This window comes from Eurosta solidaginis, chromosome 3, assembly GCF_040869045.1.
Source record: "Eurosta solidaginis isolate ZX-2024a chromosome 3, ASM4086904v1, whole genome shotgun sequence".
NCBI classification, from domain to species: Eukaryota; Metazoa; Arthropoda; class Insecta; order Diptera; family Tephritidae; genus Eurosta; species Eurosta solidaginis.
The window spans coordinates 164668713-164694491 of record NC_090321.1 but is presented as its reverse complement, the minus strand read 5'-3'; the positions used below and the strand labels follow the sequence as shown (position 1 = coordinate 164694491).

Here is a 25779-nt window from a genome sequence, read left to right as displayed (position 1 = left end):
TAGAAATTCAGATCAAGAATATTCAAAGGTGTCTTGGAATCCGATTGCTGTCGTAATTGAAGAACTTAAAAATGTACGACTATTGAGTCAAACTTATTATTGTTCTAAATCTAATCATTCAAGCAATAATTCTGCAACCCTTAGCAGGAGTATTGATTGGTTTCAAATATAATTCCGACAGCAATCGTATCACATCCCTTATTATATATGTACGTGATATTGCAACTTAAATTAATACAGTTCATATAAAGAAAAGTATTTTGATAACAAATAAACTCGCTTAATTGGTTTTCGTTTTCCAATCGAAATCCTTTCCAAGCGAACAGAAAATAATTTTAAGCTTTAGAAAAAACCCCAATTATTTGAATAATCTTCAACTTAAAGCTTAGTAGAAATTCAGATTAGGTTTACTCCTTTTTCAGATCAAGAATATTCAATTCAAGCAATAATTCTGCAACTCTTAGCAGGAGTATTGATTGGTTTCAAGTCTAATTCCGACAGCAATAGGATCACGTCATACCTTATTATATATGTACATGAATTTGCAACTTAAATTGATACAGTTGATATAAAGAAAAGTAAGTATTTTAATAATAAATAAACTCGCTTAATTGGTTTTTGTTTTCCAATTGAAATCTTTTCTAAGCGAGCAGAAAATAATTTTAAGCTTTAGAAAAAACTCCAATTATTTGAATAATCTACAACTTAAAGCTTAGTAGAAATTCAGATTAGGTTTACTCTTTTTTCAGATCAAGAATATTCAGAGTTTTCGTGGAATCCGATTGCTGTCGTAATTGATGAACTTAAAAATGTACGACTTGTAATTAAGTCAGACTTATTATTGTTCTAAATCTAATTACTCAAGCAATAATTCTGCAACCCTTAGCAGGAGTATTGATTGGTTTCAAATCTAATTCCGACAGCAATCTTATCACATCCCTTATTATATATGTACGTGATATTGCAACTTAAATTAATACTGTTGATATAAAGAAAAGTAAATACTTTAATAATAAATAAACTCTCTTAATTGGTTTTTGTTTTCCAATTGAAATCTTTTCCTGTGCAAGCACATCGCTAACCTGTGTTGGCAAAAGATATGATTATACTGTCTTCGATAGATAGTCGGACGAGCCGCTACTCGGCGAAGTAGAGATGACCATTGTGTTGGTGGCAGCTGTTACAACAGCAGTTTCTAACTTTACACCATCCGTACAGTGTGATGAATGCTTCACTGCCTTTTCCAATTGCTTGGCGCCAGCAATTTTTGCTGTTTGTAAAGCTTTAGCTGTAATGCAAATATATAGATGGGTTAAAGTGGTTTTCGTATGTTATTCAACAACTCACCCTATACCATCATCACAGCCTCCTTATCGATTTAGAATATGTGTACTGTTTCAGTATTCAGACCCAGTTCGTTTGGTGCAATATTTTCGATTTGATGAATATGTATACTATCCGTTAGGCAGACAATTAGGTGCAATCGATTCATTCATATACCGTGGGTATTTGAGCCGTAGACGCAATGGCAGATATTTTGATTCTTTTTGAAGTGTAACATTTGTAAACAGTTGGGTTTCTCTGCTGTCACCATCACCACTAGAGAGCTATTGAAGAAGCGCTCGACCAAGATAATATGTGAGATTTACACGCATAGATTTCTTCCACCTTTTCAGAGTTATTGATGGAGAAAATGCGAAAGCCATATTTCCCATCCAATACCGAAATAGAACTGTACAGGAAGAAAAATTTTATAAAATTTAATAAAATCAAAAAATGATAGTTGTGCTGAAATGGGGTAACGTATTGTATGTTAAAGTATAGCGAAGTCTCAGCGGCTTTGTCCTGGTGAAAATTGAGTTTGAATAGGTTTTATTCTTCATTCTTAGAAACATGTACGAAGGTACCTGGTAAGATATTAAAAATCCTCAACGCTTTTTTTGCTATAACTTAAAAAAACTCATATTCAAACTTCTGCTTAACTTCTACATATCAATAGCTACCTTTACCACCAGGAGTCACTATTGCTTCTACGCCTATGCTATTGTTTCCTACATCGATGAGCTTTGTAATAAAATAAACAGCTATCTCCCCAATCTCCCCAGTTTTGTCGCCTCGCGAAACCTGATATTGTCACCAACCAAATCATCGGTGACCTTATTTAAAACATGACCGCGCCAAATGTCGACCATATGGCATTACCCTACCGACTGTCTTACACCCTAAAATTTTGGGTGTGACTTTCGATCAGGATCTACATCTTGGAGAGCATGCACTAGCAATTGTAACGAAAATCGTCGTTTGTGTGAGGGCTTAGCCGATCCCCATAGCGCCCGACTATGAGGAGGAGCTGTTTAGGACTGGCATCTATGCCGTTTCGCCTCATAGGAGGGCGGCGGGATGTCGGTGACCAAGAACTGCCAACCCCCTAATCCAGTGTGTTATGCGAACCGTGCCTATTGGACGATTTGTAGCCAGGGGATAAATTCGGCTGTATTCGAACGGAGCCTTCCCGATACCGGACCACCTCGGGAAGTATTGATGGCCTTACCACAGTAAGGGGCGCTGCTGTGGCTGACGGTTCTTTCCCCGTATATAATACTGGACCGCTGAGCCCGCCTTGTCGGGCTGGTGGTCGTACGACCAAGATGAACGACTCATTACCTAATTTTCATAAGGACGATGATAAAAAGAGGACTGAGCCGCAAGCCAAGGACGACAAATATGCATTAAGCGATGCGTCGGACTCGGGGAGCGAGAGTAGTGCTAATTCAATGAACTCCGTGTTGGAGAAGCACACAAATGAAAAAGGAGTAGAAGAGTGGAGAAGGGAACGGAGCAAAGAGCTCTCTCGCAGTACCGTGCAGTACTAATAATTTTACAATGCTTGGGAGCAGTGGTGGACCCAACAGAAGAGGATATCGAGCGCTTGGCATGGGCTCATGAGGCGGTAGAAGTAGGTCGAAGGCAGTTCAAAAGGTTTGCTGCGAGAAACCCTCGTTTCTGCAACCGGTATGAGGAGGAAGAAGCGTCGAATGGCAGAATGAAAAGGCAACGTTCGGCGGAAGGCGACAAGCCTGCTTTCAAGAGGCAGAAAGGACCAAGTCCCAGAGCCGCGACGCAGGGCAGTCCCATAGACAAGACAAGTAGGCCCAAAGCTGTAAGACAGATGGGCCCCAATAGCGAGGTAGCAACTACCTCGAAGGCTGCGAGTCAGAGGAAAGTTCCAACTATGGAAGTAGGAGATAAGCCAAAGGGAGATAACGCTAAGACTCCGACTTTCTCGGAGGTGCTAGAGGGAGCTAAGACTCCGGCTTTCACGGAGGTGCCAAAGGGAAATAACACAAAGACGCCGGCTTTTCCCGAGAAGATGAGTGATGTGGCAAAGCAGTCACTGACTGTGGCGCTGGTTGATCGTAGCAGTCCTTTCGAACAGATGACTAGTGAAAGGTGGAGATCTGTAGAAAAGTAGCTTATTAGCTTAATGCTTAAGATGATGCGGGAATAACCAAGTAAGCTCCTTCCAACCTTTTATTCGGGGGATGGTATAATGGTATGAAGATGATAGCGTGCGACAACATCGCGAGCTTGCGGTGGCTGGAGGAAGTGGTTCCAAACCTCCAAAGGCAGGGCACGAACGCGCGTTTTGAGATAGTGGATAAAGCGCAAATCCCCAAGTTACCAAAAGTTAAGGTATGGATACCATGCGTGATGAAGTCGGAGGATACACTGCGACTTTTGCAGAATCAGAATCCGAACATACCGACACAGGATTGGAAGGTACTTACTTTATCTCGGCCTACGGAAGAAGGTCAGTTATACATCTTCCAAATAAACAAGCAGGCGGAGGATATATTGTACGAGAAGCTTGGAAGAATGTCCTTAGGTACAGGCAAAATTTATATGGGACTCAGGAAAAGAAGTCGCGTGTATTAAAGTCCTAACACGCTGGACGTGGGCGAAATGGAAAAGGACCTTAAAAGCTTAAGGGAAAAAAGGCAGGTGGAGGTAGCCCACGTCACCCCGAATGTGTTAGAAGGGGACCAACAGCCAGATGGTGCTGTGATTCGCACAGAGGAACACCCGGCACAACAGGTACAAGAAGGGGGCTTCGAACAATCTAAACCAAAAGGGCTAGGGGAGGACTACGACGTCACGATGAAGGTGCTGGAGGGGGACAAGCAGCCCATTGGTGCTGCGAGTCCTACAGATAAACCTCCAACACAGTAAAGTGGCGTCGAGCGAACTCCTCCTCCTAACGCGCTGATCCAGGAGCCGTGGCTTCCATCGGCAGGAAAGGTTTCTGGACTTAGCGCGCGCGGATTTGGCGTTTACTATGCGCAAACGGAAGGACGGGTGCGAGCTGTAGTAATGGTAAGGAAACAGCTGCATTCATATATGCTGCCTAATTACACTACTGAGGATCTCGTAGTGGTGGTGAAATCGCCGGGCTCAGATGGTACATGTCCGGCCATGCTACAAGTTTCAAGTAGGGCGGTCGTGGGATGGCTTAAAATGATATTCGATGGGTGCATAAACTGAATCATGTACCGCACTCTTGGAGAACTGCTCGTGTAGCTTTCCTACCAAAGGCGGGGAAGATCGGTCACGTGTATCCCAAAGATTATAGACCCAATAGCTTAACATCATTTCTGCTCAAAACCTTTGAGAGGCTGATAGATGTGTACATAAAGTCCAACGTGGATGAAAAGCTGCTCTCCACAACACAACAGGCGTACACCAAAGGCAAGTCAGTAGACACCGCATTGCATAGGGTGGTAATAAGCATAGAAAAAGCCCTGGAATATAAGGAATATGCTCTAGAAGTCTTCTTAAGCATTGCCGGGGCTTTCTACATGGGCGATTATTGATGGTCTTAATTACGTTAAAGTACATCCAGCCTTACCCAGATGGATCGACTGCATGTTAAACTGCAGTAAGATTTCATCGCAATGGGGATTGTACGCGGCCACGAAATTAGTTGACAGGGGCACTCCGCAGGGAGTGACGTATTTTGATATCCCTATAAAAATAATAGGTGCGAGAGAGCACGATACATTGTGGGAAAGCTAAATTTGTCAACATGCTATTTCATTTGGAGAATTTTTCATTCCAAATCGTCACCCCTGTCAAAAATTCGTGTGTCTGTGTGCGTTTTTGGTCAAACGATTTTTGCAGGGTAATTCAAATCTATTAACATTTCTTTTATTCAACATTTTTATAATATATTACATTTATAATAGTTGTAAATTATTAACTATAAGTTTAAGGGAAGGAATAGTTTTTCAGTCTTGTTGTTGAACCATAAATACAAATTTTATTGTATGCGATTGTAGCATACAAAGTTAAAATAAATTAATTAATGATATAGAAAACAAAAGAGAGAACTAACAGAACTATTGGTTGCAGTAAACCATCAAATCGCGAGTAGGCAATTCACAATTTGGGTAAGGTGACTTGTAATTCGCCAACTTTAATGCTATTCCTTTTTTATTTCAGTTCAGAAAGCTGCAATTGAGGTTCGAAAGTTACAATTGAAGTTCAAAAATGTCAATTCAAGTTCAGAAAATTTAAATTCAAGCTCAGAATTTGTATTTGTAGTTCAAAAAATTAAAATTGAAGTTCAGAATTTCTGTTTGTAGTTCAGAAAATTATAATTGAATTTAATTGTAATTTTCTGAACTTCAGTTGTAATTTGCTGAACTGCAGTTGAAGTTCCTGAGCTTCAATTATAATTTACTGAAGTTCTATTGAAAATTGTGAACTTCAATTGTAATTTTTAACTTCAATTGAAATTCCCGAGCTTTCAGAACTTCAATTGCAACTTTCAAATTTTGTTTACATAAAATAAACAATTTAAAATTTTTTCTGACAGTTAAAGTGGAGAATTGCCTACTAGTGGTTTGAAACCACTTGCATTCGTGTTGGCGCTTCTCTATATCATTAATATAACAATATCTTTTGAATAATTTAATTAATACACAAATATACATTTTTGTCTTTTACATTTTAGAAATGTGTACAAAAATATGTAATTTTACATATCGCAACCTAACCCTTAAAGTATTTCAACTCATAATCAGAGTAACTTTGTGTTGAATGTTGATTTATACCACGAAAATAACAAAATCGGTAACAAAACCAGGCTAAACGATAACGTTAACTACAAAAAAAAGTTATTTCACGATGCTTTCATGGATCGATTTACACTTAAATACCGATCTGAAATTTTTTTAAGTTTTCACATTTTTTAGTTTAAAATGCGATATATGCATTCAGTGGAATAATTTTAGATTGAATGTACTTCATGCAATTTTCTTTCTTCGTGATTTTGCAATAATAAACGTAGGTACTCATAGTAATTTTTTGTTTTGAATTATGTGATTACAGTATTTATTAGGACTATTTAGTTGATGGTATTGGTACTGTCAGTTAAATTCATCAGCAATTATTTATATTCAAAATATTTTTTTGTTATACATCTATTTTATAAATTTTGGTTAAAAATTATTGACAAATTGGTTGCAATTAGATTGCTTTAAAAATCTTTGCAAACTTTGTGCGATTGTTGAATATTATTTTAATTAGAGCATAAAAAGCTTAGATTAGTAACGTAGGAAAAAACTTAGAATTATTTCAGTTAAGTTCATCACAAATATTTATATTCAAAATACTTATTTCTTATACATCTAATTTATAAATTTTTGGTTGAAAAGTATTGACAAATTCGTTGCAATTAAATTGCTTTAAAATTCTTTACAAACTTTGTGCGATTGTTGAATATTATTTTAATTAGGCATAAAAACCTTAGAATAGGAACGTAGGAAAAAACTTAGAATTATTAGGTTCTTATATAGTTTTTAATCAAGATTATTTCAGTGTGTATTGTTCGTTTGTTGTATGTAGTTTTATGCTGTTGCAGAGCTGGATTTATTGGTCAGATACCGCCTTTGTTTATGCCGGTTGTGGCTCAGCGTAAAACACCGTCTCATGCTGTCTTCGAAGTCGATCCTGCCTTGCAGTTTGAAAACGTCTAAATTAATAGAAATGGACAATCAAAATAATGACATTTTAAAACAATTTAAATTATACTACCAAAGTACGCTGTTCACGAGTTTCAGTTTAGATAAAGATCGTTTGCCATGTACTCCGTCCCAGTTAAAATTGAAAAGAACGCTGTTAGAGAAAAGTTTTCTCATTACTCCAATAATGTCTGATGATGCATCTTTCAGCATAAAGATATATGATTTCTAAATGAAAACAACCAATCTAAGTTATGAAATACAATTAAAAATATTCAAAAATACCATTGATTCTTGATAATCATCTGAGTCCAACTTTTTCTCAATGTCATAAACTGAATTCAGCGATGTTAGTGGCATAACGATAGAGAGCTCGGTGTGAGTATCATTTTCCGTTTCTCCGCTGATACGGCATACTATTTTGTGCGTTTTCTTAATCAGAACTTTTGAGTCACGCATAACTTTATGTTGAGCCATGACTTCTGCCAATTCTGGAAGCTGAAATTATAGCATAAATAATAATTAAAGAGAATCAAGGTATTTCGGCTACAATTACTAGGGTAACAACAGTTCAATATTTCACTATGCACCTTTTCTTCAATCTTAGTCAATCTAAATTCCAGGTCGATATACTTCTGTAATATTGTTTGTAGTATCGCCATTATATTTTCGTTTGTTGTAGGGAATGTTCCTTCGTTGGTTAAGGAAGTAGCCGCATTATTCAAAACGGTAATCGTTGCATTTAAGGAGGAGTGAAAGGACGCGCTGTGTTGTGCTACATCGATGATTTAGTCGTATCCCTAACGCAATCAGCTGTTTATTGTTACGACGGTAAACCAAAAACCAATTGCCCTACAAGACAGGTACCCGTTCCCTAATCGATTACATAATCGTCACCAATAACTTGTTCACCAATTATCGTCTTAATGACTTTTACATTGCTGTCGTGAAAAAGGTAACGCATGCGCTCTCTCAAAATAGTGTACGAGTGACTCGCTTTCTCGCTCTTACCTATTGTGTTTTCGACATTCCTTCTCGCTCGATGTTATTTACATTTTTAAGTTACTTCATCAGTTATGTTTTCGTTATCGCTAACCAAAACATATGCAACAACAACAACACGGGTAACTGTCCTATCGGTTATCCGTATCGGTTACCTTCTGTCAAATCGCTTTTTCTATGAATGAAACGCGTCCTTTATGTTCAGATAATAATATTTAATTATAAATTATTCATATATACAATGTTTTTTTACAATTTAAATTATTGCCTTATTACTCTAGCGAACTTTACATATGTGAATTTTTATATTTATAAACTATATAAATACATTAACGTCTATTCATAGTCGTGCCCTTTCCGAAACCTTGTTTTGAAGTTCTTATTTTTCCTGCGCTGGTAGTGTTGCTCATCAGTTTGCAGTCATATTAGTTTGGTAGGTATAGTAACATCAGACGTAGGGAAATTAGGAAGCATGTCAGGAGTATCACCAGAATACAAAGAAGCATGGTGATTCATTTCGTCACCTCCGTTTTCTTCCATATCCGGATTCATTCCATACTAGTCATTATAAATAGCTTGTAGATGCCACATAGGTGTAACCATACCCTCAAGATATTTCCGTTCAAATCTTGTGCTGTACACGTAAACTTGTATTTGTTCTAAATTATTCACCACATTCTAAACATAGAAAAGATGTATTAAGTGTTTGCGTAAATACCATTGTGATTACAATATGGACAAACATTCAATTCTAAACTTTTCGTTGTTACATCAATTGTTTCAGCGTGTTGTACACGTAAATGAAAATTCATACTTGAATGTATTTTCGTCTTCCAATCGCATAATTTACATTTTAAATAATGACTATTAGGCATATGAGAAATCTCATGGTCCAATAATTTGTTGAAGCTTGGTGTAGCTGCTTGAATATCACAAAATTTACATTTTGCACCACGTTCGTTATATTTAAATTGTAAATGTTCTAGTTTCTCTACACGATGCATAAAGTTTATATGCTTTTTCCAACAATGTGCTGAATTTAATTGAAATACATACATTGGCCATTGTCTCATGATAAATTTTCCATAAATATACTGAGCCTCTTTAGGTAGGCTCTTTTCTTAACATCTAATTCTGGTCGTACCGGATATGACAGTTTTGCTTCAGGTTATAATCCACACTCATACTATTTTCAGATTCTGTTTCATAATTTTCATCATTTTCAACATTGGACTTTGCATCAACATCATTATCATCATCGTCATTTTTTGATAACTCTGTTTTAAGCTTCATATTTATCAAAGGTTCATCTTCCTTTGTATTAGAATTAGAAACATTGTCATCTTCGGTTAAGTTTTTATCAAGTTTAGCTTTTTTCCTAGGTTTAAATTCTTTACTATCTGTACTAGAATTAATACCATCATCAACATTTTTCGTGGTCTGTTTGAGTTTTTAAATTTGCCAATGGTTCGCCTTTATCAGTATTAGAATCAGAATGGACTTGGCCATCTTCACCGTGTTGCAAAGTAGGCGACACATGTTGGTGTTGATGTTTGCGCATATTGCGGATATGTTGGTGGTTCACTAGTCATTAATTGTTTAGAAGTTTCAACTTGTTGCGTTTGTTGTTGTTGTTGCTGGCTGATGATGTGGTGTTAACGTTTGTTGTACAATTTATTCGGGTGATTGCACATATTGTTGGTGTGTTATAGTGCTGGAAAACCTTCCGATATTGAAAGTCCTTGATTAGTGTAATCCCCACGTAGTGAACTACTCCTGTGACCGCGTACATCTGAAGGCGCTTAAGTTACAGGCATAGCTGACATCGCTTATATAACAGGTTGACTCTAAAGTAAAAACCAAAACAAAATATTAGAATCAGTGTTTATGAATAACATATTTAAAATAAGCTCTTACAACAACGTGATCGGTGGCTACATCCCCGTGAAAGTAGTGTGGTGTTCCTCCTTGTATAAACGTAGATACTGGATTTGATCAACCGTGCAGTTTTCTTCTAATTTGAGCAAATGTATGTTCTTACAGCCACAGCTGGAATATTTGGGATATTTCTATCCTCACATCGTCAAAATCAAATTACCTAGAATGAAAAAGAAACTCATATCAGTAAGAATAGATTAAAAGTTTTTAATATAAGCCGAAAAGTGTTCCATAAATAGGGCTCCACACATAGCTCTTTTCCAAAGGCACAAGAGAAATTTCAGATAACTAGAATCAGGACCTGGTAAAGTAACTTCAAAGGCGATTTAGTCGCCACTACTTCGTATGCGCATTTCTCTACGCTCCCTTTCGGCATGCATCATCAATTTCGTCATTACTATAAAGGCCATCTTGCTCACAGCAATCCAACAATCTATTTGTCCGCAAATTCGTGGAACTAAATTCCTAATGGAAGGTTCCTCTCCAAAAACTCTGTTTAGAGACAGTCTTTCGCCGTGAAAACGAGGGCAGTGAAATATTACATGTTCTACGCTTTCCAATTCGGACGGACAGCTTGGACAGAAAGGATTCTCCTCTATCCCACGCTTATATATATATTCCTTCAAGCCACCGTGCCCGCTCAATATCTGTGTGAGATGGTAATTTAGTTTGCCGTGTTTTCGCTCGTACCATTCCGCTATATTCCGGACTAGCATGAAGGTTCAGCGCTCTTTTCTCGAATCTTCCCGCCGTTCTTGCCACCTAACTATTGTTCGTGACCTTGCGCTTTTCTTAGCATCTTCAGATGGTCGGCTGAATCCAATGCCATACAGATCGGCCATTTCACCTGAGAGTAGATCTACTGGGATTTTCCTGGATAAAACATGGATCGCGTCGTCGGAACAGCACATGCTATTCGTATAGCAGTAATGCGGTAGGCTGCTAGTATATCTTTTTGGTGGACCATTTTAGATCTGTGCCATACTGGTGCTGCATATAATATTATAGAGCTGGTTACGTTTGATAATCGCTGACGGGTAGCTTCGCTTGGGCCGCCGATGTTGGGCATTATTCGCGTTAGGGTTCCACTAACTCTAGAAACTTTGTCCCCCACTGCCCTGAAGTGCTCCCTAAAAGTTAGTTTTGAGTCAATGATTACTCCTAGATATTTCAAGGAGGGCTTTGAATTTATTTGAAAATCTCCTATGGTTAGGACCAACTCATCCACAGTCCGCTTTGAGCTCATCAGAACCACTTCTGTCTTATTGCTAGCCATCTCCAGCCCCGTGTTCGTCAACAATTCCGTTATTCTTCCCATGGCGTCATTACATAATGCTTGGAGCAGATCAAGTTTCTTGGCCACTGCTACTACGACAATATCATCTGCATAGCCGACAATTTCCGTGCCTCCGGGAAGGTCGATTTGTAGCACCCCGCCATACACCGCATTCCAAAGAGTTGGACCTAGAACAGATCCCTATCTAATCTATCTATCTATCAAATTATTCGGAGCAGGTACGGAACTTGTCTTGGGACACCCAAAGTGCACTCACGCTTCTCATGGCTCCAGCGGGTTAGCGGCTTCCTAGAACTTAAGCCACTTGCTGCTTCTAGATCTGACATCAGTCAGCTGGAGTCTTAGCCCGGCAAGCGCAGGGCACGAGCACAGAATGAAATCGATCGTTTCCTCCTCCAACTCGCACTTCCTACATCTGCTATCACTGACCAAGCCTAATTTAAAGGCATGTGACGCCAGAAGGCAGTGTCCAGTAAGAATACCCGTCATGAGTCTAGTCTACAGTTTAATGATAATAAAAATATAAGAATCAGTGTTTATGAATAACATATTTTAATTAATCTCTTACAACAACCTGATCGGTGGCTACATCGCCATGTAGGTAGTGTGGTGTTCCACCTTGTATAAACGTAAGTACTGTATGTGCTCAACCGTGCAAATTGACATTAGCAGTAACATTATTTACATAAACATAGCTTGGTATTTGTGCAGGCCTCAATATAGCATACATTGGTCCAGTTCGGTGTGCACCAGCCACTGGTACAAACACTTTTGAATGCATAGCTTTCATATAGGATGGATGTCCAGCAGTGCTCCGGTTGTGCCAATATGTAATGGGCTGCTCCGTCTCTTGGTACGGCTGTATAGGTATAGGCGGGTGCAATGTATTACTAGGCTCAAGATCGGAAGGTACATAGATGGCTCGAAGACGCCAGAGGGGATTGGAGCCAGAGTTTTCGGACCCAGAACCAAAATATCAGTAACTCTAAAAGCACATCCGAGCATTTTCGAGCGGAAGTATTCGCCATAAGTTAGTGCGCTAAGCTGAACCTTCAGCGCTGATACCCCAATGAAACAATTGCCATACTCAGTCAGGCAGTCAGGTTCCACTAAAGGCACTTGCGGCGTTCGAAATAAAGTCAGCACTTGTCCTTCAGTGCGTAGAAAAGCTGAATCAATTAGGAGCACACAACGTAGTACTGTTGGCGTGGGTCCTAGGCCACAGGGGAGTGGAGGGCAATGAGCAGGCGGACTCCATGTTTAATTTGTTGCGTCTCTCCCACAAATTGTCAACCCCCCAGCAGATCCTTGCAGCGGGTCTGCGCCATACTCTCCTCTTCCGGGAAGGTATCGACCCCAATCCGGGTCCTTCTCCTGACCCCAGTACTGAGAAATGGGTTTGCTGCGTTTGCCGGAAAAGAATCTTTTTAGGACGGTCATATATATAAGGGCCTGAAATATTTCAATGAACTTCCTAATCACATAAAAAGTAGTAATAACTTCAATACTTTTAAAAAAAGTTTATTGGAGCATTGTAAAACCCTTCTTTTATTCTTTTTGCATTTTGCATGATATTTTTTTTTTTTGCATGATATACCGATACTGGAGCGCGACAAGGGAATGGTAATAATGGTAGCAGCAAAATACAATGCATCCGGCCCTAAGGGAAAGAAAATCGGTCGCCACCTGTAACTCCAGACAGTTCCAACAACTAATTTCGCTGGAATTCGGTATTTCCAGCTGGTATTTACTGTTGCTGATCGGAATCATTCGCATTCCGACAGCATAAATATAACAATAAAATTATATATTGTGTAACAAAAATAACGAAAATAAGGCCAAATAAAAGTTGGAGCAAGGGGGATTGGAAACACGTCCTTTTCAACCTCCCATTATATGTTGAGCTGTGCTAATCGGAATCTTCATGCATTCCGACAGCGTCCTTACTAAACAAAGTTGAGGGGTGATTGGATACACGTTATTTTCAATTTCCAACATCCAAAGACATGTTTAGCTGCATTGATCGGAGACTAATACATTCCGAAAGCTTAAAATAGACATATAATTGAAAAATATAAGTTCCAAATTTTGTTGCCTTAAGCTGGGATCACTGGAGGATTGGAAACGCGTCCTTTCCAACCTTCCTTTAATGAGTGGCTCCCAGACTCGTCCCTCTGTCACGCTAGTAAATATGCTGATCGGAATCACATGGCATTCCAACAGCGTATTCAATAGAAATAAGGGATTATAACAATGAATTGTACTTAGTAGTTTATGTTTTGGGCCTAAACAGCCGTAAGAATAAATAAATAAAATTAAAAAAATAAATACTCTTGTCAGTGTTTCACGTGCAAGGGATGGTTGCATCGGACAGGTTGCTCTGGGCTAGATTCCAAAATCCAGCGTCCTCGTAACGTTTATAAATCTTTTGTGGCTCTTGTTGTTCACGGCCTCATTACATTATGAGGAAATACGGCACCTCAGAACACAGCCGTATGAATCTAAAAAACACAAGCATGTCTTCAGGGAACTCCACAAACAGGCGTAGGACCTCTATGCCGGTGATTCCTGTACTCAAAGAACAAAACTAGCAGAGGAGGAACGCACTCTCCCTAGGGAAACGGGAGTAGTCACTCTAGCTCAACTTCGAGCTGGATAACGTAACAGGTTAAACTCTTACCTATCCAGAATCAACCCCGACATACAAAACATTGTCCTGCTTGTAATGTGTCCCCACATGTCACCAACCATCTCTTTAACTGTATTGTGCAACCAACGCCTCTAACACTCCTCTCATTATGGCCCACCCCTGTTGAAACAGAAAGTTTCTTTGGACTTCCGTTAGAGGACATTGATGACAATTTGTGATCGGTCGCACCTATTGGATGGGGCGAAGCACTGCTACTACAACAGCAGGCGGACAACACGGAAAGAGAGGCAGCAACTGCGTGACCCATCGATCCCGAGCCGTTCCTGCCAGTTGGCCCACAGGGGCATTTATTATCAGAAGGGAGGGAAAAGAGAGAACACTGGCGCAATATGCCAGGCCTGAGTCAATCTAAGTTACTGTTAGGGGGTTACATCACAACTCGATATAGGGCATTAATAGGCCTCTCAAAAAGATAACCTAAGAACCCCAACGGCTATTCTTACAAGACACTGTAGACTGAACAGTCACATGCAAAAGCTGGGTATAGTATCGAACAACACATACCAATTTTGTGATGGATCAGCAGACGGTGGACCATATCCTTCTAGATTGCGGCGCAATTTCAAGACGTAGGGCTAAGTTTATGGGCTCACCATGGCCAGAGCATTCCCACATTTAATCCCTCAAGCAAAGAACACTGCTGGGGTTCATCAAGGAAGTCGGCTAGGATGAGGTGCTGTGAAGGAGATGTGCAAGTCACTGTGCAATCCTCAATAAATGATCTATCTATCTACGTTCCGGTAACAAGCACCATTGTGGTACTAGCCCCACCATCTCGGGAACTATTGATATGACTACATTAAACCTTCTAGGGATTGAATATTAATAATGCCGGCAATGCGAAAGTCTGCTAAAATGCACCATTCTCCATGGAATGCTCGATATATAACTTTCCACGTTTTGAAACAGTGATGAAAAGAGCAAAATTTACAATAATTTTAACTGGCTGTGGGTAGTAAGGTGTTGATGTCCTCTCTTAACGCAATGTAATGACAACTGCGATGCAGGGAAAATGACAAAAATCTTGCAAATCTACTGATAATAATTAATTTTTCCTCCCCTTCTATGCAGTTCTATGCATACATACATATGTATTTTTCTCTCCAAATGCTAATTAAAAAAATTAATTGGTTTTCACATGAACTTCGAACTCTGTCGTATTTGCATTCTTCAGTTGATTATCAACAAAAGCATGACAAATTATCACTAAAAAATTCATACATGTTGCTTATATATTTAATATGGTAGCCAATTTACCTACCCTTTCTGGTGCGATGATTCCTGGACAATCGGGCCTGACTAGACGCGATTTTTTTTGCCTTAAGAGAGCGTGCTTAACGCGAACCCTATCATGTTATGGCACAACTTTGGTGATGCAAAAAATCAAAGACATTTCTGCTTCTAATGCTTCTAGGATAGTAGCAGCAGCTCCCGGTGGCACCACATAAATAACAGTGGCATGCCGATCAGTTGCCTTTTTGCTCCGGCTACCTATTCAATTTTAATTCACATTACATTATCTACTATTGCAATTTTTAATCACTAAAATAAATACTGGCAAACCAAGATGCGTAGTTCCACCCTTTTTTAGGGAAATACATCCAACCAGTTTGGTACCGTATTCCAAAGAATGTTGCTTGTAAAGTACCTTGTTTTTGTAGATTTCCTCTGATTTTGGCATATTCTGAGCTGAATCGCAACCCGGCGGAGATGCTATCTATTAGAATAATATACCATTTTTTTTATTATTTAAAAATGCACATACGTATGAATGAAAATCAGAAAGTAAATAATGTTGTTGTTGTTGTAGCGATAAGGACACTCCTCGTTATCGACTTTGTTGGTCCTTTGCCGGATGCAGATCGGGTACGTTCCGGGAACCATTAAGGTACTAGCCCGACCATATCGGGAGCGATTTAGTTGACATAAAACCTTGTAGGCCATCCCGTCGATTCTATACAACTTAATATGGTAACGATTTAAAAGACGGTGCACCACCCAATTTTTATCAAAAATTATCAAACGTGGAATCAAAAGGCGCGCCTCGAGCTCCGTTTTATTATTATTTGATATTTTTAAATTAGGTGGTGTACCGTCTTGTAAAACTTTACCCTTAATATTATTTTGGGCGAAGGCCGCCAACGCAAAAAGATGGTCTCTGCAGCAATATTCTTAATTTCCGTCACATGTCACAACTCAAATTAACTTAATGTTATTTTGGGCGAAGGTCGCCAACGCAAAAAGGTGTTCTCTGCAACAAAATTTTTAATTTCCGTCACATGTCACAACTAAAAGCACAAGATATTTTTCGTTGTAAACAATTTATATTTTTTTTGCTTTTCAATGTTTTCCGGAATAATTAATGAACTGTCATTTCGATGACAGCATGAAACGTCGATGTGTTAGTGGAGAGCGAAAAAAGCTTTGAATGGGTGGGTGAACTGGTTACCTCCGTCTTGTAGGGTGGTTGGCTACGATACGGTTACGACCTTAGCGGCACCAATAATTGATTGTATTGATTCTCATAAGGTTGGTCGAATCAGCTGTTATAAGGTTACCGATACGGTTACCTATAAAGCACCAATGTCTGCAGCTTTAGTTGACGAGATAAACGTAAAAAGCCAAAGCAAAGAGGATAAATTATGAAGAGACGTCACTCGTTACTCGCAGCCATATGCTCAATGTTTTCTAAGAGGTAGTCGCTGGTTTTTTTGGGCGAGATGTGCATAAAATATCTTCTAACCATTTTCGTGGGGTACTTGCGTTTATTTTTCCGCCTGTATTTAATTAACTAATTAATTCTCTTTCCAAACATCACAGTTGCATAAAGTGCCTACACTGTAGGAATAAATGCGAGACAATTCAAAAATGTCCCTCTTAGAAAAAATTCGGCATATATTTTTTGATTTCTGGGAGTTACTCGCCACTCGTAGCAGACTGGTGGCTCTTATTTTATTTATCCTATTTGCATTGTTGCTCAACACAAGTTTCCTGAAAGCGCCGATTGTGACGCAGCCATTTTGACGAGGCCATTTACAGTACGGCATCACATCACCGCAATCAGCTGTTCTATTTGTTTTGAACCGAGGTTCCTATAGCTTTCGTAATGTTGTGGAAATTTTTAACAAATTCCAATAAATATGTGCCGTTGCTTCACAGAAGACAGCAAGTAAGATTAAAATTAACGAGTTACTGAATATTTTTAATTTAGTTCATACATGACCAACAGCTATCAACACCAAGTACGGTGAGCACAGTGCTCGATGATGAAACACTATTGGATTTTTAGGCTTGGCGACCATATAGGGGACGCGTAGCATGCAATCGGCTGGCCAATTGCTTTGTATGTGGTAATGAGCGTTTCTTTGTCTTTTCCCCAAGTACTGCCAGCAAGGGATTAGAGGATTTTATTACTGCTCTGGATTTTCGGTATAATTGCGGCTGCATGCTCACCAAAACGTGGATCCTGATCAAACGTTACACCCAAGATTTTGGGGTGTAGGACAGTCTGCAGCCATCGGCGATAAATAACGCCGATAAACCGAAGCAATGGGAATTCATAAACTAGTTTTTTAACCATAACTCAAAAGCCGCCATAACTATAATATTCAAGCTTATTAAGAGGTTCCCAATAAATACATATAAATAAAGTGTGATCACATTTCTGTATGAAATGAGTTTTAAAAGATCATCGCATAATAAGATTTTTCACATTGTTGAGTTCAGTATGAAAATGTATGAAATGGTCGTAGGCCCACACCCCGTTTTAGTTCCCTTTAAGATTTCCATTTTGATAAAAACACAACCTGAATTTTTTCTAGAATCTTATCGATGTTGATGGTCATTTCCAAATATAGATCAGGTTCGTTCCGGTAACAACCGCTAATAAGGTACAAGCCCGACCACCTGGGGAACGATATAAGATGACCACATTAAACCTTCTTGACCAAAGGAAGCTCTGCGGGGGGAGTGCGGATCGATTCGCGGAAAACAGTCGCAGATTTGAGTTTAAAAGTTATAAAAAAACAAACAATTTTTTGTACTCGAGTCTCAAAAAAAACGAAATTACTTTTGGTATTTTTTTTTTTTTGAGGAATTGAAATGTAATAAATTCCTTTGCTATGGAGGAAAGGAATTTAATACTTTTTCCAATTACTGAGGAATGTAATGGAATTGAATTTAACCGGCTCTGAATACGAGGAATGGGAGAAGGGAAAAAAACTCGCACGGAATTTTTGTTTAGAATTGGGCTGAATATGAAAAATGTAAACATTCACCCCTATCATGCATTTCGATTACGTTCCCGCTCTACGCTCCGCCGGAGTCGAAAGTAGGTATCATGCGTTGCAATTGGATTGAAAGAAGAAGAGGAAGAGCTATAACCCAGCAAAAATCTAGTGACCAAAGATGGCGACCAACAAAAAAATATCCCACATTGTTCCACAATTATTAGTATGGCAGAATGAGATGGCCTAATTGAAATGCCCGATACATATATGCTTGCCTTTTCTTACATGCTATGTACCCTCAAATACGTCACAAAAATTTTATGCGAATCCACCATTTGTTATTTTCAGCTTGAAACGCAACAGCAGAGTAAGAAAAATTTATTTACAAATAATTTAGGATATAATAAAAACTAAATTTAAATTAAGTGTTGTGTGCGCTACGGTATTTGCATTTATATTTTCCACAAAGGAACCAAAATCAAGTGATTTTTAATGGATGTAGGTTATTGCATTTTTGGTAGCATCTGCGTACAGTGAATAATTCAATTCGTGCATATAAAAAACGTTTATACATAAATTAATATGAGCTATGGAATTTTCAATGAAACTAGGTGCCGTACTTTTGGTGTCCTGTGAAAATTATAGATGTAAATGGTGAAGAAAAAGAATTTCCATTGACAAAAAGTGATTTATCAACATATTTTCCCAATCGCTTAGCGCTGAGTTTTGAAGCAGAAGAGGTACGTCATTGCATTTTAGAGCACAAAACAAAGTGATTTACTTGATCATAAAGAAAGTTTGGCATTGTAATATATTGAGGATCAAATTCGTAGACAATTGGGCGTTACTTACGCAGAGGATAAAACAAATTTGTGCAAATTGTTCGAATAAGAAATTCACATCGGAATTTTAAAACAATTGTTTTTTTTTTTTTTAATTAAATTAATATATGTAACATGTAACTAACAAAAATATCTACGAGCTTTTCAATGCTTTTTATACCCGCGTACTAGCTGCATATCCTCATCTTCGTATTCAGCATCCTGTTTTCGTTTCAATTCCCGTGCGTACAAGTCTTTAAATGCTTCAAATTCTGCAAGTGTAACATGGCACACCTTAGTTGCAAATGCATTGTCCGATTTATTGGTTATTTGATATAAAAGTGGATTCTTAGTTGGCTCATCTGGATCTACTTTAAGTGGTCTTGGTTTGAATAGACCCAGTCTTTCAAGAAAAACATGGCGGCAACGTATCTCCTCTAATGGCTTAGATAACGCTTCTGATTTTATTTTTTCAGGTATTTCCGCACGCATTACCTCTTTCAAGTACGTCACCTTTTCTTCGGCACGTCGCTCCGACTGTTCAAGTAAATCCGGACAATTCATTAACAATTTCCAAACATTTTTGCTAGTGCCAGCAAATGATTTCAAATAACCAATATGTTTACGTAAACGTATGTTTTCGTTCACGTCTAAAAGTTCTGGATATTTTGTTAGCAGTAAAAACATTAGCTTCTAGGTGAATTGAAAGCTGCGCCAAAATTCCATTGCATCAACTAGACGTTGTGTCGGACGTGCAAACACCTCCGGATTACCGGTTGCAATGCGCAGGAAATTGCTCGTATTGAGACCGTGATTCATGAGTGTTTCATGTGCATTACGCCATTGTGCCGGGACACTCTAGCCAACAAAGGATTCACTCTCACAGCTTCGTCTATGTGCGCTTGATCCAATGGTGTTTCATCATCGAGCACTGTGCTCACCGTACTTGGTGTTGATAGCTGTTGGTCATGTATGAACTAAATTAAAAATATTCATTAACTCATTAATTTTAATCTTACTTGCTGTCTTCTGTGAAGCAACGGCACATATTTATTGGAATTTGTTAAAAATTTCCGCAACATTACGAAAGCTATAGGAACCTCGGTTCAAAACAAATAGAACAGCAGATTGCGGTGATGTGATGCCGTACTGTAAATGGCCTCGTCAAAATGGCTGCGTCACAATCGGCGCTTTCAGGAAACTTGTGTTGAGCAACAATGCAAAGAGGATAAATAAAATAAGAGCCACCAGTCTGCTACGAGTGGCGAGTAACTCCCAGAAATCAAAAAATATATGCCGAATTTTTTCAGAGGGACATTTTTGAATTTTCTCGCATTTATTCCTACAGTGTAGATACTTTATGCAACTGTGATTTTTGGAAAGAGAATTAATTAGTTAATTAAAAACAGGCGGAAAAATAAACGCAAGTACCCCACGAAAATGGTTAGAAGATATTTTATGCACATCTCGCCCAAAAAAACAGCGACTTCCTCTTAGAAAACATTGAGCATACGTCTCTTCATAATTTATCCTCTTTGCTTTGGCTTTTTACGTTTATCGCGTCACTAAAGCTGCAGACATTGGTGCTTTATCGGTAACCTTATAACAGCTGATTCGACCAACCTTATGAGAATCAATGCAATCAATTATTGGTGCCGCTAAGGTCGTAAACATATCGTAGCCAACCAATTGGTTTTTGGTTTACCGTCGTAACAATAAACAGCTGATTACGTTAGGGATACGACTACATCATCGATGTAGCACAACACAGCGCGTCCTTTCACTCCTCCTTAATACAAAGAGTACCGTTTTGAATAATGCGGCTACTTCCTTAACCAACGAAGGAACATTCCCTACAACAAACGAAAATATAATGGCGATACTACAAACAATATTACAGAAGCATATCGACCTGGAATTTAGATTGACTAAGATTGAAGAAAAGGTGCATAGTGAAATATTGAACTGTTATTTGTGAAACCCTAGTAATTGTAGCCGCAATACCTTGATTCTCTTTAATTATTATTTATGCTATAATTTCAGCTTCCAGAATTGGCAGAAGTCATGGCTCAACATTGGAAGAAAACGCACAAAATAGTATGCCGTATCAGCGGAGAAATGGAAAATGATACTCACACCGAGCTCTCTATCGTTATGCCACTAACATCGTTGGATTCAGTTTATGACATTGAGAAAAAGTTGGACTCAGATGATTATCAAGAATCAATGGTATTTTTGAATATTTTTAATTGTATTTCATAACTTAAATTGGTGGTTTTCATTTAGAAATCATATATCTTTATGCTGAAAGATGCATCATCAGACATTATTGGAGTAATGAGAAAACTTTTCTCTGACAACGTTCTTTTCAATTTTAACTGGGACGGAGTACATGGCAAACGATCTTTATCTACACTGAAAATCGTGAACAGCGTACTTTTTGGTAGTGTAATTTAAATTGTTTTAAAATGTCATTATTTTCATTGTCCATTCCTATTAATTTAGACGTTTTCAAACTGCAAGGCAGGATCGACTTCGAAGACAGCATGAGACGGTGTTTTACGCTGAGCCACAACCGGCATAAACAAAGGCGGTATCTGAGCAATAAATCCAGCTCTGCAACAGCATAAGCCTACATACAACAAACGAACAAGACACACTGAAATAATCTTGATTAAAAACTATATAAGAACCTAATAATTCTAAGTTTTTTCCTACGTTCCTATTCTAAGGTTTTTATGCCTAATTAAAATAATATTCAACAATCGCCCAAAGTTTGCAGAGAATTTTAAAGCAATTTAATTGCAACGAATTTGTCAATAATTTTTAACCAAAAATTTATAAACTAGATGTATAAGAAATAAGTATTTTGAATATACATATTTGTGATGAACTTAACTGAAATAATTCTAAGTTTTTTCCTACGTTACTAATCTAAGCTTTTTATGCTCTAATTAAAATAATATTCAACAATCGCACAAAATTTGCAAAGATCTTTAAAGCAATCTAATTGCAACGAATTTGTCAATAATTTTTAACCAAAATTTATAAAATAGATGTATAACAAAAAATATTTTGAATATAAATGATTGCTGATGAATTTAACTGACAGTACCAATACCATCAACTAAATAGTCCTTATAAATATTGTAATCACATAATTCAAAACAAAAAATTACTGAGTACCTACGTTTATTATTGCAAAATCACGAAGAAAAAAAATTGCATGAAGTACGTTCAATCTAAAATTATTCCACTGAATGCATATATCGCATTTTAAACTAAAAAATGTGAAAACTTAAAAAAAATTCAGATCGGTACTTAAGTGTAAATCGATCCATGAAAGCATCGTGAAATAACTTTTTTTTGGTATTTAACGTTATCGTTTAGCCTGGTTTTGTTACCCATTTTGTTATTTTCGTGGTATAAATCAACATTCAACACAAAGTTACTCTGATTATGAGTTGAAATACTTTAAGGGTTAGGTTGCGATATGTAAAATTACATATTTTTGTACACAGTTCTAAAATGTAAAGGAAAAAAATGTATATTTGTGTATTAATTAAATTATTCAAAAGATATTGTTATATTAATGATAGAGAAGCACCAACACGAATGCAAGTGGTTTCAAACCACTGGGAGGCAATTCACCACTTTAACTGTCAGAAAAAATTTTAAATTGTTTATTTTATGTAAAAAAAATTTGAAAGTTGCAATTGAAGTTCTGAAAGCTCAGGAATTTCAATTTAAGTTCAAAAAATTACAATTGAAGTTCACAATTTTCAATAGAAGTTCAGTAAATTATAATTGAAGCTCAGGAATTTCAACTGCAGTTCAGCAAATTACAACTGAAGTTCAGAAAATTACAATTTAAGTTCAAATATAATTTTCTGAACTACAAACAGAAATTCTGAACTTCCATTTTAATTTTCTGAACTACAAATAGAAATTTTGAGCTTGAATTTAAATTTTCTGAACTTGAATTGAAATTTTTGAACTTAAATTGTAACTTTCGAACCTCAATTGCAGCTTTCTGAACTAAAATAAAAAAGGTATAGCATTCAAATTGGCGAATTACAAGTCAATTGACTCAAATTGTGAATTGCCTACTCGCGATTTGATGGTTTACTGCAACCAATAGTTTTATTAGTTCTTCTCTTTTGTTTTCTATATCATTAATTAATTTATTTAAGTTTCCCTTAACTTTGTTTGCATACAATCGCATACAATAAAATTTGTATTTATGGGTCACCAACAAGACTGAAAAACTATTCCTTAAGACTTATAGTTAATAATTTACAACTATTATAAATAATGTAATATATTGTAAAAATGTTTAATAAAAGAAATGTTAATAGATTTGAATTAAAGAAATATTTTATTTATATAGCAGTATAATCCAAGTAAAAAAACGGTCATAACACTAGTAAAAAGACGGTCATATTAACGTAAAAATACTCGTAAAGTTACAGGTATATAACTCAAAAAATGATTGACAGAACGTGAATGTAAGAACAGTACAGCACTATAGTTTGTTTACTTTTCGATAACCTAAAACCGTATATGTGTGAGCAGTATGGACAATCACATAAATAGGTACGACGGAATGGACTGGTCACAAATGTTACTGCTGCCCTGTACAAATGCTACTTAGCGATTTACGTGTTCCATCGACACAGCTGTTAGTCATTTTCCTAGTCAATTTACGGGCACATTTTTGCTGGGAACTCTTTCGAAATCAGCTGTTTGCCTTGAAATATGTGAAAATGGAACATAACGAAGCAAAAATACACAAATTAGTGCTGTTCAAAGAAAATAAATAAAAGTAAAATTTTTATATTGTTATTATTTTTATTAAACGTAAGTATGGAATCCTTATCCGCGGCGATATTACTGGTTGAGGAGGAGAGCAGCGCATCTCAGAATGCTTTGGTGAGAATTGAAAGGAGAAGATTGCGAGATATGTGCGATCCCTTCCAGATGAATGACGGGCTGTAAGTAATTGCACGTGAAAGTAGACAATTTTCTTTGCAATTTGTTTACTTATTTAGATTCAAAAAAACTTTCGTCTGAATAAGGACGCATTCAAGTATGTCCTAGATACGTTTGCGGAAGAAACGACCGCAAGTACTTTGTCCTCGTTATCTCCGCTTAACATTGTAGTATCCGCTTTAAGATTTTTTGCGGAAGGCAGTTACCAGCATGGAGTTGGCGCGGACTACAATGTTGGAAAGGCACAGTCAACCGTGTCAAAGTGGCTGTCAAATTTTCTCGAAATAATGCAGCGGTAACTATGCCCACAGTGGATAAAATTCGAGCAAAATGAAATAGAGAAGCAGGAAGCAAAACAAGATTTTGTTACGAAGGCTGGTTTCCCAGGTGTTATCATGTGCGTTGATGGCACGCACATAAAAATAATCAAGCCATCCGATGAACCTTTCCTTTATTACAATAGAAAAGGATTTTATAGCATCAATGCTATGGTGGTGAGGATTGTATTTCATGAAATCAATTCCATAATTGAAAATTTATTTTTTTAGGTGTGCGATCACAAATTACGAATAAGAAGCATTGACGCTAGGTATCCTGGGTCCAATCACGACGCTCATGTATGGGGATTGAGCAAGCTGAGTTGCTATATGGAACGACGATATCGTGCAGGTGAAAGGAACACATGGCTGTTAGGTATTTAGTTATACATATATGTAAGTTTCTTAGACGGTTTAAAATAGTTATTTGCTTTTTTTCAAGGCGATGCTGGATATCCATTACAACCTTGGCTAATGACTCCGTATCGTTCCGTAAGTCAAGGCAGCCGACAAAGTAATTATAACATGAAGCACTCCAAAACTAGAAACATTATAGAGCGGACGATCGGAGTTTTAAAGAACCGCTTTCGATGTTTGTTGGGAGCTCGAGAGCTGCATTATTCGCCTCAAAAAGCGAGTGAAATTATAAATGTAGCTTGTGCACTACACAATATTTGCATTTTCTACAAGGTAGAAGATTTGAATCCGATAGAATTTGATAATGAAAGCCGTCAAGAGGAAGAGGAACAAAGCAATGATCCTGCATTTACTTCAACAGCAAATCGTATTCGTGACAACATACTTTCTTCTTTTCAAAGTGTATAAAATTTTATTTCAATATTTCATGTTTTTCTTCAATTATTTATCTATGTTAATTTAAGAATTAAATTCAGTACATATCACATTTTGTTACATAAAAAGATGGCATTCAGTTCATTTCTCAAGTTGCTTATTAAAGATAAAAAAAAAACAAACAAAAATCAGGTATACAATTATTTCGAGTCTTCTAATTCATTAAAGATAATACAAAAAAAAAAAAATCAGGTATACAATTATTCCGATTCTTCTCTATAGTTGGGATCTAGTTTTAGCATTCGAATTTTTATTTCCACCTTTTCTTTTAACAGGTTTTCTTTTATCTTGTTGTGTCGTTGCTGCTCTTGAAGCTGCTTTGCTGCAGTGTCTGCCATAACTTCTAGAGAGCGGTTCATTCGCCGCAAATATGTCACAGTTTCCTTCATTTTGCCATCGACAGCTTCATAATGATTTTTTGTTTCGGCATAAAATTCTTTCTGGAGATCTTATTGCTCCCTTAGTAACGATGCAGCGCTCTCCTTTTCTGTTCTTCTTTCTCTGTTATGGCTGCTAGCTCTGCTGGTTGAAGGCACATCGTCTGAATGTGTCGAAATGTCCATTTCGGTGGTTCGGTCTGGGTCTTGTGCACTATCGTC

General features: G+C 37.5%; 1 protein-coding gene, 2 long non-coding RNA genes and 1 pseudogene across 9 annotated transcripts; 2 read left to right on the top strand and 2 right to left on the bottom strand.

Moving 5' to 3' along the window:
- Positions 1 to 5283: 5283 nt before the first annotated feature.
- Positions 5284 to 7435, bottom strand: LOC137246740 (uncharacterized). Its single transcript, XR_010951679.1, has 3 exons — positions 7308 to 7435; positions 7096 to 7250; positions 5284 to 7033 (listed from the first exon to the last, which is right to left on the bottom strand). It is a non-coding gene; the product is annotated as an uncharacterized lncRNA (long non-coding RNA).
- Positions 7436 to 8219: 784 nt separating this feature from the next.
- On the bottom strand, positions 8220 to 20101 carry LOC137246041 (transcription termination factor 4, mitochondrial-like; annotated as a pseudogene).
- On the top strand, positions 18408 to 23393 carry LOC137244558 (uncharacterized). 7 transcript variants are annotated; one of them, XM_067773706.1, is made up of 6 exons: positions 18408 to 18938; positions 19496 to 19989; positions 20057 to 20964; positions 21063 to 21248; positions 21306 to 21462; positions 21525 to 23393. In XM_067773706.1, the coding sequence occupies exons 3-6, from the start codon at positions 20893 to 20895 to the stop codon at positions 21647 to 21649; spliced, it is 540 nt and encodes a 179-aa protein (XP_067629807.1). In that variant the 5' UTR covers positions 18408 to 18938; positions 19496 to 19989; positions 20057 to 20892; the 3' UTR covers positions 21650 to 23393. The 7 variants fall into 7 exon arrangements, with proteins under 7 accessions (XP_067629807.1, XP_067629806.1, XP_067629804.1 ...); XM_067773705.1 differs by having other exon boundaries at positions 18408 to 18565; positions 19496 to 20964; XM_067773703.1 differs by having other exon boundaries at positions 18408 to 18809; positions 19496 to 20964.
- A 413-nt stretch (positions 23394 to 23806) lies between these two features.
- LOC137244560 (uncharacterized) lies at positions 23807 to 25303 on the top strand. Its single transcript, XR_010951100.1, has 4 exons — positions 23807 to 24013; positions 24071 to 24505; positions 24560 to 24704; positions 24771 to 25303. It is a non-coding gene; the product is annotated as an uncharacterized lncRNA (long non-coding RNA).
- The last annotated feature ends 476 nt before the right edge of the window (positions 25304 to 25779 follow it).